The sequence below is a fragment of the Pteronotus mesoamericanus genome, unplaced genomic scaffold, assembly GCF_021234165.1.
Source record: "Pteronotus mesoamericanus isolate MK-2021 breed Mesoamerican mustached bat unplaced genomic scaffold, CSHL_Meso_final contig_78, whole genome shotgun sequence".
NCBI lineage: Eukaryota > Metazoa > Chordata > Mammalia > Chiroptera > Mormoopidae > Pteronotus > Pteronotus mesoamericanus.
In genome coordinates, this window is record NW_026555258.1 from 29,592,601 (window position 1) to 29,603,812 (window position 11,212).

The 11,212-nt window shown below is 53.8% G+C and overlaps 1 protein-coding gene across 1 annotated transcript; it reads right to left on the reverse strand.

Annotated features, from left to right (window-relative positions):
• Positions 1–157: 157 nt before the first annotated feature.
• Positions 158–10,817, reverse strand: GRHPR (glyoxylate and hydroxypyruvate reductase). The gene is made up of 9 exons (XM_054584972.1): positions 10,688–10,817; positions 8,631–8,761; positions 7,890–7,962; positions 7,212–7,328; positions 5,942–6,030; positions 4,700–4,804; positions 3,822–3,957; positions 2,319–2,449; positions 158–514 (listed from the first exon to the last, which is right to left on the reverse strand). The coding sequence occupies exons 1-9, from the start codon at positions 10,768–10,770 to the stop codon at positions 393–395; spliced, it is 987 nt and encodes a 328-aa protein (XP_054440947.1). The 5' UTR covers positions 10,771–10,817; the 3' UTR covers positions 158–392.
• Positions 10,818–11,212: the final 395 nt, after the last annotated feature.

Sequence of the window (11,212 nt, forward strand, 5' to 3'; positions counted from 1 at the left end):
GACATGGGAAGGAATCTGAGCAGAGGATGAGGGGTAACGTTTGGACAGGTTCTAATCATTAAAATGCTAGGGGGTGAGGACTGATGTGGGAAGCTGAACGCACAGGTCCCTAGATGCCCTGAGTTAGAAAAGGTATAGCAGATGCTCTTGTCATTAGCTCCTCTCAGTTACAGGCCAACACAGTCTCTCAGAGCATTATTTAATAGTTATACACTTTTGGCTCAGATGTTCCCAGCCACAAAAGTTGCAAGCACATCTATCCGCACCAGTCTTCCTTCTGCACCATCAGTATAGACCAGACTTCCTGGTTCCATCCTGTGGGTCCAGGTCAAGCCTGGCACACCTGACAGCATTCCAGGCTCTGTCCGCCTGGCCCGTGGTGTCCTGTTTTGCTACAGCTTGAGTTCACTGGGCATTGGCTTCCCTCTCAGGCCAGCCAGCAAGTTGTTAGCTGCCAACAAGGACATGATGTTTCGGGTTCCGTGGGTGGCACTGCCAATGTGAGGCAGGATCACTGGGAAGGAGAGAAAGAGAGGGAGGTAAGAGGGTAGTTCAAGAGCCTTAAAGCAGGCCCTCCTTTCTTGGCCACGGCTTGCCAGTAAGAAGAATAAAGAGCCTGCCTCAATATTCTGTGATTTGCCTCCCCTCCTGTCACTCAGCACTCCACTCCCCTGAGGGTCAGAGGAAGAGGAAAGGGAATCCGGGATAGTGACACCCAGCAAGGGTGACAAGGGAGCTGCATCCTGAATAAAAGAAAGAACACTGGCCTAAAAGGGGCCTTGGAGCATATCTAGAACCCCACCCTTCAGTTACCAGATAGTGAATGGTGCCTATTTAACTGCTCACCCATACCCTGCGCCCCAGAGGTCATGCCCCAGGGCTTCTATCTGGAGAAAGAATGACAAGATGAAACACTGGACAGCAGAGCAAGTGAGGTTGCTTATTCTCAATGAGTGCCTTTTGAAAGCAGCACCCGGGGCACTGAACTGAACTCCCAGGCCTTGGGGGATGGGGACAGTTTTCTCGTCTGTGGTCACAGACCTGACATCACAGCCAGTGTTCCTTTCTGGCTGCTATGGGGGTGGGAACAGTCAAGTTCCCAAGGGCTACAATAATGGGAGCATTCATTGTGGGGAAGGCAGCTAAGGACTTTCTTCTTGGTTTCCACTGCAGAATATAAATAAAGGACAGGGACTGGCCCAGACGACCAAAGGCCCTTACCCACTCACAGTTAAATATTAGTGTGAAGACAGAAACCATTCCAGCTACCTGAACTGAGAGAACTTAATATAAAGAACATTAGGTGTAAAGTTGTTAACTAGGTAACAGGAGGCTAAAAACGCTAAGGCAGTAGTTCTCCCAAGTGTGGTGCCAGGCCCAGCAGCATTGGCGTGGGGGTGTGTTAGACCTATTGAAGCAGAAACCTTGGGGGCCCAGTCCCCTGTGTTTGATCTGTCCCTCCAGGTGACTGAGGAACATAATAGTTTGAGAACCCCTGCAATTAGGTATCACAAAGACTGACTGCCAGAAGCATCTACCTCCCTAATACTAAGGGGATGGAGGGGACGGGTGGAATTGTTAACACTTAGAAGACTGAAGGAAGGCCCTTTTGGAGCTGCAACTCCGACCTCTGTGGCCAAGATATGGCTGTGGCTTGTCTGAGGCGGCACAATGGTTAACTATTGCTGGGAAAACTGCAAACTGGATTTTCCAGCCCCCACAGGAAGGAACAGCTGCTGCTAGTGAAGAAACCTTGCTGCATTGCCGCTCACAGTCCGACGGGAAGGCAGGAGGGAGCCCAGTCCTGCAGCCTCTAGCCCGCCAAGCTGCCTCCAGCATCGACACTCACAGGGCCCGGCAGAAATTAGAGAACCAGACCCTGCACTACAAAACAAACTACCCGAGGGTAGGTTTGGAGCCAAGAGACAACGGCTTAATAACTGACACAGGTTACAAATATTAGTACTGTAATTTCACTTGTGACTTCTCACACTTAAACTGAAAACAGCAATTTATAGTAATGGGTTCTAACCGTGACTAGCTAGGGATAAAAGACACCCAGTTAGCCCACTCTTTTTAAACAAATCCACTCAGCCCTGCCTCCATTCATTCCTTTAGGGACACAGACCCTGAAGAGCATCCTCAGGAGGCCCCTCCCCTGTTACCATGCACCGGTGTCTCTAATGGCATAAACATTTATGGTCCCTGGGTGTGTCCCTTTGTACTGCTCAAGGTAGCTTCACACTGCCTCCAGGCCCTCTAACTACTGTGGTCCCACCAGGCGGTGGGTGACTACACTGGAAAAATGTAGCTCTTACCACAGTTCTTCAGGGTCAGGAGAGGGTGGTTCGTAGGCAGTGGCTCTGGGGTCGTCACATCCAGTCCAGCAGCTGCAATCTGACCAGTGGCCAAGGCCTGGTACAGGTCGTCCTGGTTGACCACATCTCCCCTGGGAATGACAGCAGTGATGTGTGTACCCCACAGCTCCCTCCTCCGAGGCTTGCCTCTAGGGCAGGACCACCCACAGAATGAATTTTCCCACCAACCTGGCTCTTGGCACTGGCTTCTAAAGCAGCAGGTCTTACTGTCCTTACTTATAGCCTGCCTGTACAGTAACACAGGTCTTATAATCAGAGAACCCCAGCTCTGCCACTTTCTGGCTCTGTCTCCGTTTCCTCCTGTGTGATGTTGGAGGAGTCTGTAACTCCCAGGAGTGCTGGGAGGATCAAAGCTTACTGACATGCACGACTGCATGAACAGGGCCCCATCCAGGTGCTTCTGGTCTAGTTGCTCCCCAGGCCACCCACTAAGAACCACTGCAGCCAGCCATCAGTCACCTGCCTGACCGCGGGCAGACGTGATACACCTGACTACATCCATCCAAGTGAGCAGCCTGCCCTCCCGTTACTGACTCACTGAAGGAAGGAACTAATTTACTAGAGACTTCATATTGTCTCTAACTTATGGACACTAACTAATACTTGTGCAACAATAAGTAACAGCAGCCTGCACAGACCTGGGTCTGTGTGTGTGCTCACTAAATGGAAGCTGTGACACTGCCAGCCATCAGCTGGAGCCCTATGTTCACTCCACCTCCAGGTCACCTCCTTTGTAGCCAAACATGAGCAATTACAGGCACCTCTGTGGTGGAGAGCCTTGGGGGGTGGGGGATGACCTCATCCAACCCCTTCCTACCTCTGTTTGCCTCCAAACTGATTTAAGCAGGTTCAAAGGGCACCGGGGCGAGGAAGGGTTAGAGAGGCAAATAAGGAAGGTCTGCCCCCATCAGGTGCCCAGTGGCCTGAAGGCACCCCGGGACATTTTAAGGAACCAAGGCCATTTGAGTTTTTGGTGTATCTTCCCGGAAGCGTGAGGTTGAAAGCTGTCACTGACTCAGACAGATCCAGGTTCAGTGCAATCCCAGGTCAGCCACTGAAGGGCTGTTAAATCATTAAGCCCAACGCTTTGTGACAGAGAGGAACAGGGGCTGCCTAAGAATGCCTATGAACCCCAGGCCATCAGGTCTTCACTCCCTAAACCAGCACTGTGATGTGCCCGGCCCTAAGCATGGCTGACGGTACTGCCGGGAACCAGACAGGCCAGGCCCAGATCTCACGGAGCTTCCTCCCAGCCTAGACCCTCTCCATGGCCTTTACTATATTTCTGAGTGGGCTGGTTGGTTCGTTTATGGACAGCAGCAAGCTCAGCCTGAGGGCTCCTCAAAAACCTACAGGGAAGAAAAACCTCAGATCCCAGCAACAGGGACAGCCCCTCTCTAGGCTTGCCGGGGGACCCAGGGATGTCAGGCAGCCCCCGGATACCTGCTGATGTTGACAAACACCGCTGTTTTCTTCATCTTCTGGAAGAAGTCCTTGTTGCAGAGCCCCTTGGTTGCAGGCGTTAAGGAGCAGGTGACGATGATGAAATCAGACTCAGCAGCCAGCTCGGGGGTGGACACTGGGGGAGGGCAGGGCTCCATCAGGTGCTCAGTTCCAGGTTACAGACAGCAAGAGAGTAGGAGACCAGATCCTTCCCTCCTCCTCCCATAGTGGAAACTCTCAAGATGCTTCCTGGAAGCCTCGCTTCTACCTGTGTGACTTGAAATGGTACAGCTGAGAGCCATTCGTGGAACCCTGCTGTATGACATCATTGGTTTAGCCCCCTGGTCTAACATATGGGGACGTTGGAGCCAGAGAGGGGCAGGAGCTTGTTCAGGGTCACACAGCGGGATCTGGGCCACTCTGGCTTTCACCAGCTTCAGGGCCCAACGTGCCACGGGGGTGAGGAATGGCTGGATTCCAGCCTGTTCTCTGCACACAAAGCTGTGCGCCCTGCCAGGGCGCTGGATCCACCTGGATACAGGCTGGGGGAATGCTCACCAGTTTAAGAAAACTGAGTGAAAGTTCCCAGCAGTTCCTTACCTTTGTCATCATCCCTGCTGCTCTGCCCACACCATGTGCAACGGTGACAGGGACTCTGAGACAGACTGGGAGTGCTCTCCTGGCACCAAGAGAACTCATGTGTGGCCTGGATAAGTGTCTGTGCTCCGGGTGGGGCTGTGTCCAGGGGCAGGTAGATTAGACAACACCTAAGGGACACAGCGGGCCCCGCACACACCTGGAGTTCCTCTGCTCTGCCTGCCAGTGCGGCCGTAACGGGGCACAGGTGGGGCTCCTGTGGAAATCAAGGTTTTACTCACCGAACTCTGCCTGGAATTCTGCGGCTTCCTGAGGCTTGGGCTGGCGCCCTGTGTACAGAAATCTCTGGACCCCAAATGGTTTCAGACGCCGAGCAATGGCCTGGCCTAGAGACAAAGAATCAGAGTCGTGGCTTGTCCCAACCCCTCAGAAAGCAGGGGCAGCAGCTCCAGAGACAGGGAGTCCCTGGGGGCAAGGGGCAGACCCTTTCATTAACACAGTCCCAATGCTAACCGGTCCTGCCTCAGTGTAACCAGCCCCCAGCCAGTCCACACTGCCCTTAGGGGTCCGTGTGAGAGCCCTTCAGAGATCCGGGGCAGCACCCCAGCTCCTCCGTGATGCATGCTGTCCTCACATGGTCCCAGCCATATTGAGGTCCATTTCCCTGAGAACTGGACTGGCATCCCAGGAGAGATCTGACCAGACAGTCCCCGTCCATCCTTAATGGACCCTCTGCTTCTGTTCATGAAGCCCCAACCTCAAATAACCTTTTGGTGACACTGTCAAACTGCCAACTTGCCCCAAATCTGTAAGACCTTGTCACAGCTGCTGTTCTTGAGACAGGCTTGGGCAGTTGGATTTTCAGACTCAGCACGTGCCCCAAAGCTCATGGGTTTCTCCAAGCGACTCTGGTGTAGGAGGCAGGGGTGCCAGCTGGCCGGACGGATCATCCGCACTCTGCATCCTCTCTCACCTCTGCACCAAGCAGGGCAGGTCGCCAGGGAACACTGGGAGCTGCCTGGCTGGGCCCAGGCCGCTGCTCCAGGCTTCTCCAAATGGGGGCCCGTGGAGGAAAGGCAGCTCTGCCCCATCTGCAGAATCACAGGTAGGCTTGGCCCTCGGGGCCCTCTAGTTCTTGAGTTTCGGCTACATGAGTCAGATGCCTTCCAGAACCCAGGCCTTGGGGAGCACGGGCTCCTCCACAGCAAGCCCCTCCTACAGGCCCCAACCCAGCCAGCATCACTTTCATCTGTTCTGTATGGAGCTGCTAGTATACGGAACCCTGGCTCTTACCGCCTGCTCCTATCACTGAGTGAGTTCTTAAGGAACTCCAGTGTTTCTTTCTTTTTCTTTTTGCCTGCGTTTAATGGATCTGTATCTTCTCATTAGAGATACACCCATTGCATGCAAAGTTATGGCAACTCTTTCCAAAGAAGGATTGTTAGCATCCAGATACACAGTGCTGGTGGCTCAAACCAAACCATGTGACTTGGGGTGGGCAAGTGGGTAGGAAGGGGCCTCACCTATGCGTCCCAGCCCGATGATGCCGACGGTGCTTGCTGAGAGGCCGTAGCCACACAACCACAGGGGCTTCCATGTGGTCCAGCCACCACTGTAGGGAGGGAGACAGGGAGGCTGAGAGGCCCTGGCCTCAGGCAAAGGCAACGGCCCACTGAAAACTCACAGACCCAACACCCCTGGGCAGGGGCTGTGTTCCAAGGAACAGGCCTTGCCCTCCAGGTCGAAGGACTAAGTGCCATAAGCCATACCCAGAGCCACTCAACACTGTGGACAAGCAGCCAGAATGACTCTTCCTTTAAAGCCACTGGGGACATAGAACCCAGTGACTGGAAGAGGCCTTAGAAGCTCTCATCCAATTTAGCAGGTGGCGAAACTAAGACTGGAAAGGCTGACCTGCCTAAGGTCACACAGCCAGGGCAGATTTGGGAGCAGCAGGTGGCAAACTCAGGATCTCAGGGAACCAACAGAATGCAAAACCACAGGCCCACCCTCTGTTGCCCTGGGTAGACAGGGGAACGGAGCCAGTCTTGAGTCACCTCCATTGAAGGTATGGACCTCCCAGATAGAAGGGTGAGTGGGAATTTCAGCACTGTGTCTAATCAGCCCCACGATGCCATCCAGCTCTACCCTGTGACATCCCTGCCCGGAGCATGCTCCTGGGCTCAGGCCGGGCTCTGCGCCTAGAATGCCTCTCCCAGCTCTGGATAAACAGACCCAAATCCCTGATCTGAAACCCTCAGGCCGGATTTCAGAAACATGCGCTAGTGCATATGCTATATTCTACACAACACCCTCAGCAGTGTGTAAGGGCAGTACCCTGTATCAAACACTGTGGTGTATCAGCAGCAAAGCATCAATATTCACACTGACTGGGAGAAATTAAAACTGTAAGCAGCCTTCCGTTAGTTCCAGTCAAGTTTTGCTGCCAAAAGACTTATGAAACAACCTTCAGTTTTTCAGAGCTTTTGTATTTTTGCATTGCATGTGACGAATGGGGTAGTCAAGAGGACACTACTTTCTCCGTGAAGCCTTCCCTGATGCACACTCCTCCCCCCGCCTCCTCACCTCCCTTACCCTCTTTTCTCATGATTTGCCTTCATGTCCTGTTTATTTCAGTTCTGCCTTATATGTTAGTATTTTGGCTAAGTCTGTTCCCCCCTCGTTAGATGGGGCATATCTGGGGACAGGGATCACATCTGGGCCAGCGTGATACTGGGTGCTCAGGAGCCAGCTGCAGAGCAGAGCCAACTTTCCCGCCAAGTGTTGACTCACTTCTTTACTTCCTCAATGGCCTCCGGCAGCCGGCGACAGGTGGTGAGCAGCAGGGAGACAGCGAGTTCTGCAGTGGCATCTGTCAGGACATCTGGGGTGTAGCCAACACGGATCCCACTACGAATCAAACATCTGGAGGTAACACTAGCTTCAAGCGCCTTCACCAATTTCTATTGCTGGGATGTTTCCATGACGCTGCTTTGTTCCCTCTTTGCCCTGCCTGCCAGGAAGCTCAGAGCTGTAAATGAGCACTGAGGAATTGTCAGCCCTTATTCCATTTTGATTATCTCCCACTTTGGGAAGGATATGAAGATGGGAGACCAGGATTCCAAGTCTCGGCCAAGTAACTACTTAACCTTTCTGAATTTCCTCATCTAAAGAGGGAAATAATAATACTTGCCGCTTTTATTTCAGGGGGTTATTGTTGGGGTCAGAAAAGATCATGAATGTAGAAGGGTGCTACTTGGCCAGATATTTACCCACCTGTTTCTGACCCCTTGGGCTTATTTTAACTGCCTGTGTACATATAGACAGGTTTTATCATCAGCCACTTCGCATTCCCACTGAATAGTTAGCAATATGAAATGAAAACAAGTAAGGACTCAGCTCCTCTTCCTCCCTCTCTGGTAGTCACTCCCCACACTCCAGGCTCCCTTCCAGGACCCATGTTGCATTTACCGCTTCTTGATTTCATCCAAAGCCAAGTGGTCAGTGCCCACAGACATTGTACTGATGACTTTGAGATTGGCTCCTGTTGTGCAGAAAAAGCATCGTTTCAATCTTTCCTCATGGGATTCAAACCCTCCCACATGCTCTAGATCAGGGGTCCCCAACCCCCAGGCCACGAACGGGTACTAGCCCATGGCCTGGTACTGGTCCGTGGCCTGTTAGGAACCGGGCTGCAGAGCACGAGGTGAGCAGAGGGCGAGGGAGTGAAGCTTCGCTGGCATTACCACCTGAGCTCTGTCTCCTGCCCTCCCCACCCCCACCCCTAGGTCCGTGGAAAAATCATCTTCCATGACACCGGTCCCTGGTGCCAAAAAAGGTTGGGGACCATTGCTCTACATGAGTCCAGAGAGGCAGAGTTTACTGGAGGTCAGAAAGCAAGGCTGTGGCAGGGCCAGACAAGGGCCCAGGACCTTGGAATGCTCTCCTCCATACCCTGCTGCCCTCATGCATATAGCCTTTGCCCCGCTAAAGTCTCCCTCCAGGGAGTCACCAGCAAGAGAGAACAGTGATATGTGTATCAGACGGAGCTGCACACAACTGCTCCCTCTGGCTGACCTGCAGCCAGTGCCCTCGGAACTCAGAGAGGTCACCGCAGATCTGCTTGGGGAACCAGCAGCAACAGGCTGACGTGCCCTGCAAGGCCAAACACCCTCTGAATCTCCCCCCACCAGACCTTCCCAATGCACACACCTGCGATATCCAGGAGCCTTTTGTCCACGCGGTCAGTGAGGAGGCAAAGCAGGCCATGCGCCCCAGCCACACCTCGCTCCAGCTCCTTGTCGGGGATGGGCTCATCTGAATCCCACTGCTCCACCTCACAGCTGAACGCAAAGGAAAGACCACTCAGAAGCAGGGAAGCCCTGTAGATCCTCCTAGGCCCCCAAAGTTCCCCTGCCCCGGCCTCATCTGCAGTCCTCCGCTCGCAGTGGGGAACATTGCCTTTTGCTTACTGGCCTCAGACTACCTGAAACTGGTTGGGAGGCAGGGTTACGTAGGGGCGACTTCAGAACTGTCCTAAGCCCTGGCTGGTGTGGCTCAGTGGATTGAGCGCTGGCCTTCGATGGAAAGGTCACGAGTTCGGTTCTCAGTCAGGGCACATGTGAGAAATAACTGATCTATGTTTCACATACTGATGTTTCCCTCCCTCTCTTTCTCCCTCCTTTCCCTTCTCTCTAAAAGTAAATAATAAGATCTTTATTTAAAAAAAAAACAAACTGTCCTAAGAGGGTGGCTGAAGGGTGAAGGGCTGTCACAGAGCACAGAGGGAGGGCTGACAAGAGCCTAATCTAAAAGGACAAAGTCATAGGGTCAGCTCTCAGCTCAACACAAGAAAGCTCTCTCACCCTCCTCCGCTCCCTGGCCCCAGGTGGGGTGCGGTGGGGGTGGAAGTTCCTGCATCAAGTGGGATTGGATTCCATGTTCAGTTGCATGTCCTGTCCTATGAGTCCATGAAATGGAAAACTCATACTTGGACTTTGCAAAATGGAAGGGTGCATTTATGGGCTCTGAACATGTTTCCCACGGGTGCTGCCCAGCCTCCTAGCCCTGGCCATTTAATTCAGTGAAGCCAACATGTATGGAGCATCTACATGTGCCAGGCACAGGGTGGCTGCTGGCACCTCCCAGAACACCCTGCTGCAGCACCTGGCTGACTAGGCCCAGCCACAGGCCACCTTTCATCCTCTTTCCGTGAGCATGGCACCGGGCTATGGCAGTGAGCCACTGCCATTACTGTCATTGTTTCTGCCATTTCCCTCTTCCGCCTCAATGCTCAGTACATGACAGGTTCTCAGCAAAGATTTTGTTGCATTGAACAAAAATGAACGAATCTCTGAGGCTGGGTTCCACCTTCTCCTGCTTGGTGTTAGACAGGTAGTGCAGATCTGTATGAGGCAGAGTTCAGACTGCAGTCAGACAGAGCTGAGTTCAAATCCCAGCCCTGCCACATGCAGAGTTGCATGACTTTGGGCAACGTACTTAACCTCTCCTAGCCTCAGTTTCCTCATCTGTAAAATGGGAATTACAGTACAACTTAAAAATGTTGCAAGGATTAAACAGTTCATATATATATAAAGCACAGTTTATATATACAAAACAGTATATAAAGCACTTGGCAAGGTTGCCACACAAGGTTCAATTAAATAGGTGTCACCAAAGGCCCCTGCCAACTGTTGGAAGGACCAGACTGGTGACTGCCAACGTTCCTGACTTTGCCAAGTGACCTTAGAAAGTAAAGGATTAACAATCCGGACCTTGCATCCTGAGCTGCTTTCCCTCTGCGGTCCCCGCCCCCGCCCCCGCCCCCGCCCCCGCCCCCATCACTGGGAAGGGTTCCAGCCAGTCCTTTCCCCTCACTCCCAATGCAAATGCCAGGTAAGTGCAAATCCAAGCGTCCCAGCAAAGGGAGGGGATAAAGCTGGGCCACACAGAACTTTCTCTAAGCGTCCCCAAAACTCCAAGACCGTCCCGGCTGGGCACAGGTGGGAAAGCCCGGCCAAGGCCCAAGCACAGAATTCTGGCTCTCTCGGGACCACTGCCCGGTTCTCCCCACCAAAAATAACGAAGGCCTCTGGAGACCACCTCCAAAGTAGCTCCTAGAGACGCTGAGTCACCGTGCGTGCAGGGATCCCCGATATCCCGGGAAGGTGCCCGGGGTTCCGCAGACCCTTCGTCGACACCACCCCAGCCCTGAGCCGCGGGACAGGGAGGCTCGGCGCGCGGAGAGGCGCGGGGCTCCGGGCTCTTACTCTGCGGCCCCGACGAGTGCTGCCCTGCCCTCGGGGGGGATCCTGCGGGTGATGAACACCTTCATGAGTCGCACTGGCCTCATCCACCTTGCTCCCACTGTACACTGACCCGGACCCCTTGGGCCGGAAGCTGGACGCAACGTGGGGGCGGGGCCTCGGAACAGGCGGGCCTGGGCAAGCGGGGACAGGGCGGGGGGTGTGGGCGGGGCTGAGGGGGCGTGTGAGTGCGGGTTCAGGCGCTGGCAGTGTGCTCCCTGGGCAGCTGTGGGTGTGGGATGAAGCCTTAATGGAACTGGGACTGGTTCTGTGGCCCTTGGCCCCCAGGGCCTGCCTGGGAGCACCCATTGCCCCAGGAACTCAGGGACTGACAGGGGTGTCTGAGGCTGGGGTGGGTAAAGGGACTCAGAGTTTTGTGTGAGTGAGTTGGGGTGTCCGTCCAGGTGCCTACAGCTGTCCATGCCTCTCTGTTCCCAGATGGACCACCCCTATGGAGGCAGGAACCACTCCTATTTCCAGGGCCAGAGT

Coding starts and splice junctions, on each gene's coding strand:
- GRHPR (XM_054584972.1), bottom strand. CDS start 10,770: ATGAGGCCAGTGCGACTCATGAAGGTGTTCATCACCCGCAGGATCCCC. Junction 2,450..3,821: donor GTGTTTGTCAACATCAGCAG/GTATCCGGGGGC, acceptor TGTCATTCCCAG/GGGAGATGTGGTCAACCAGG. Junction 515..2,318: donor CCTGACCCTGAAGAACTGTG/GTAAGAGCTACA, acceptor TCTCCTTCCCAG/TGATCCTGCCTCACATTGGC.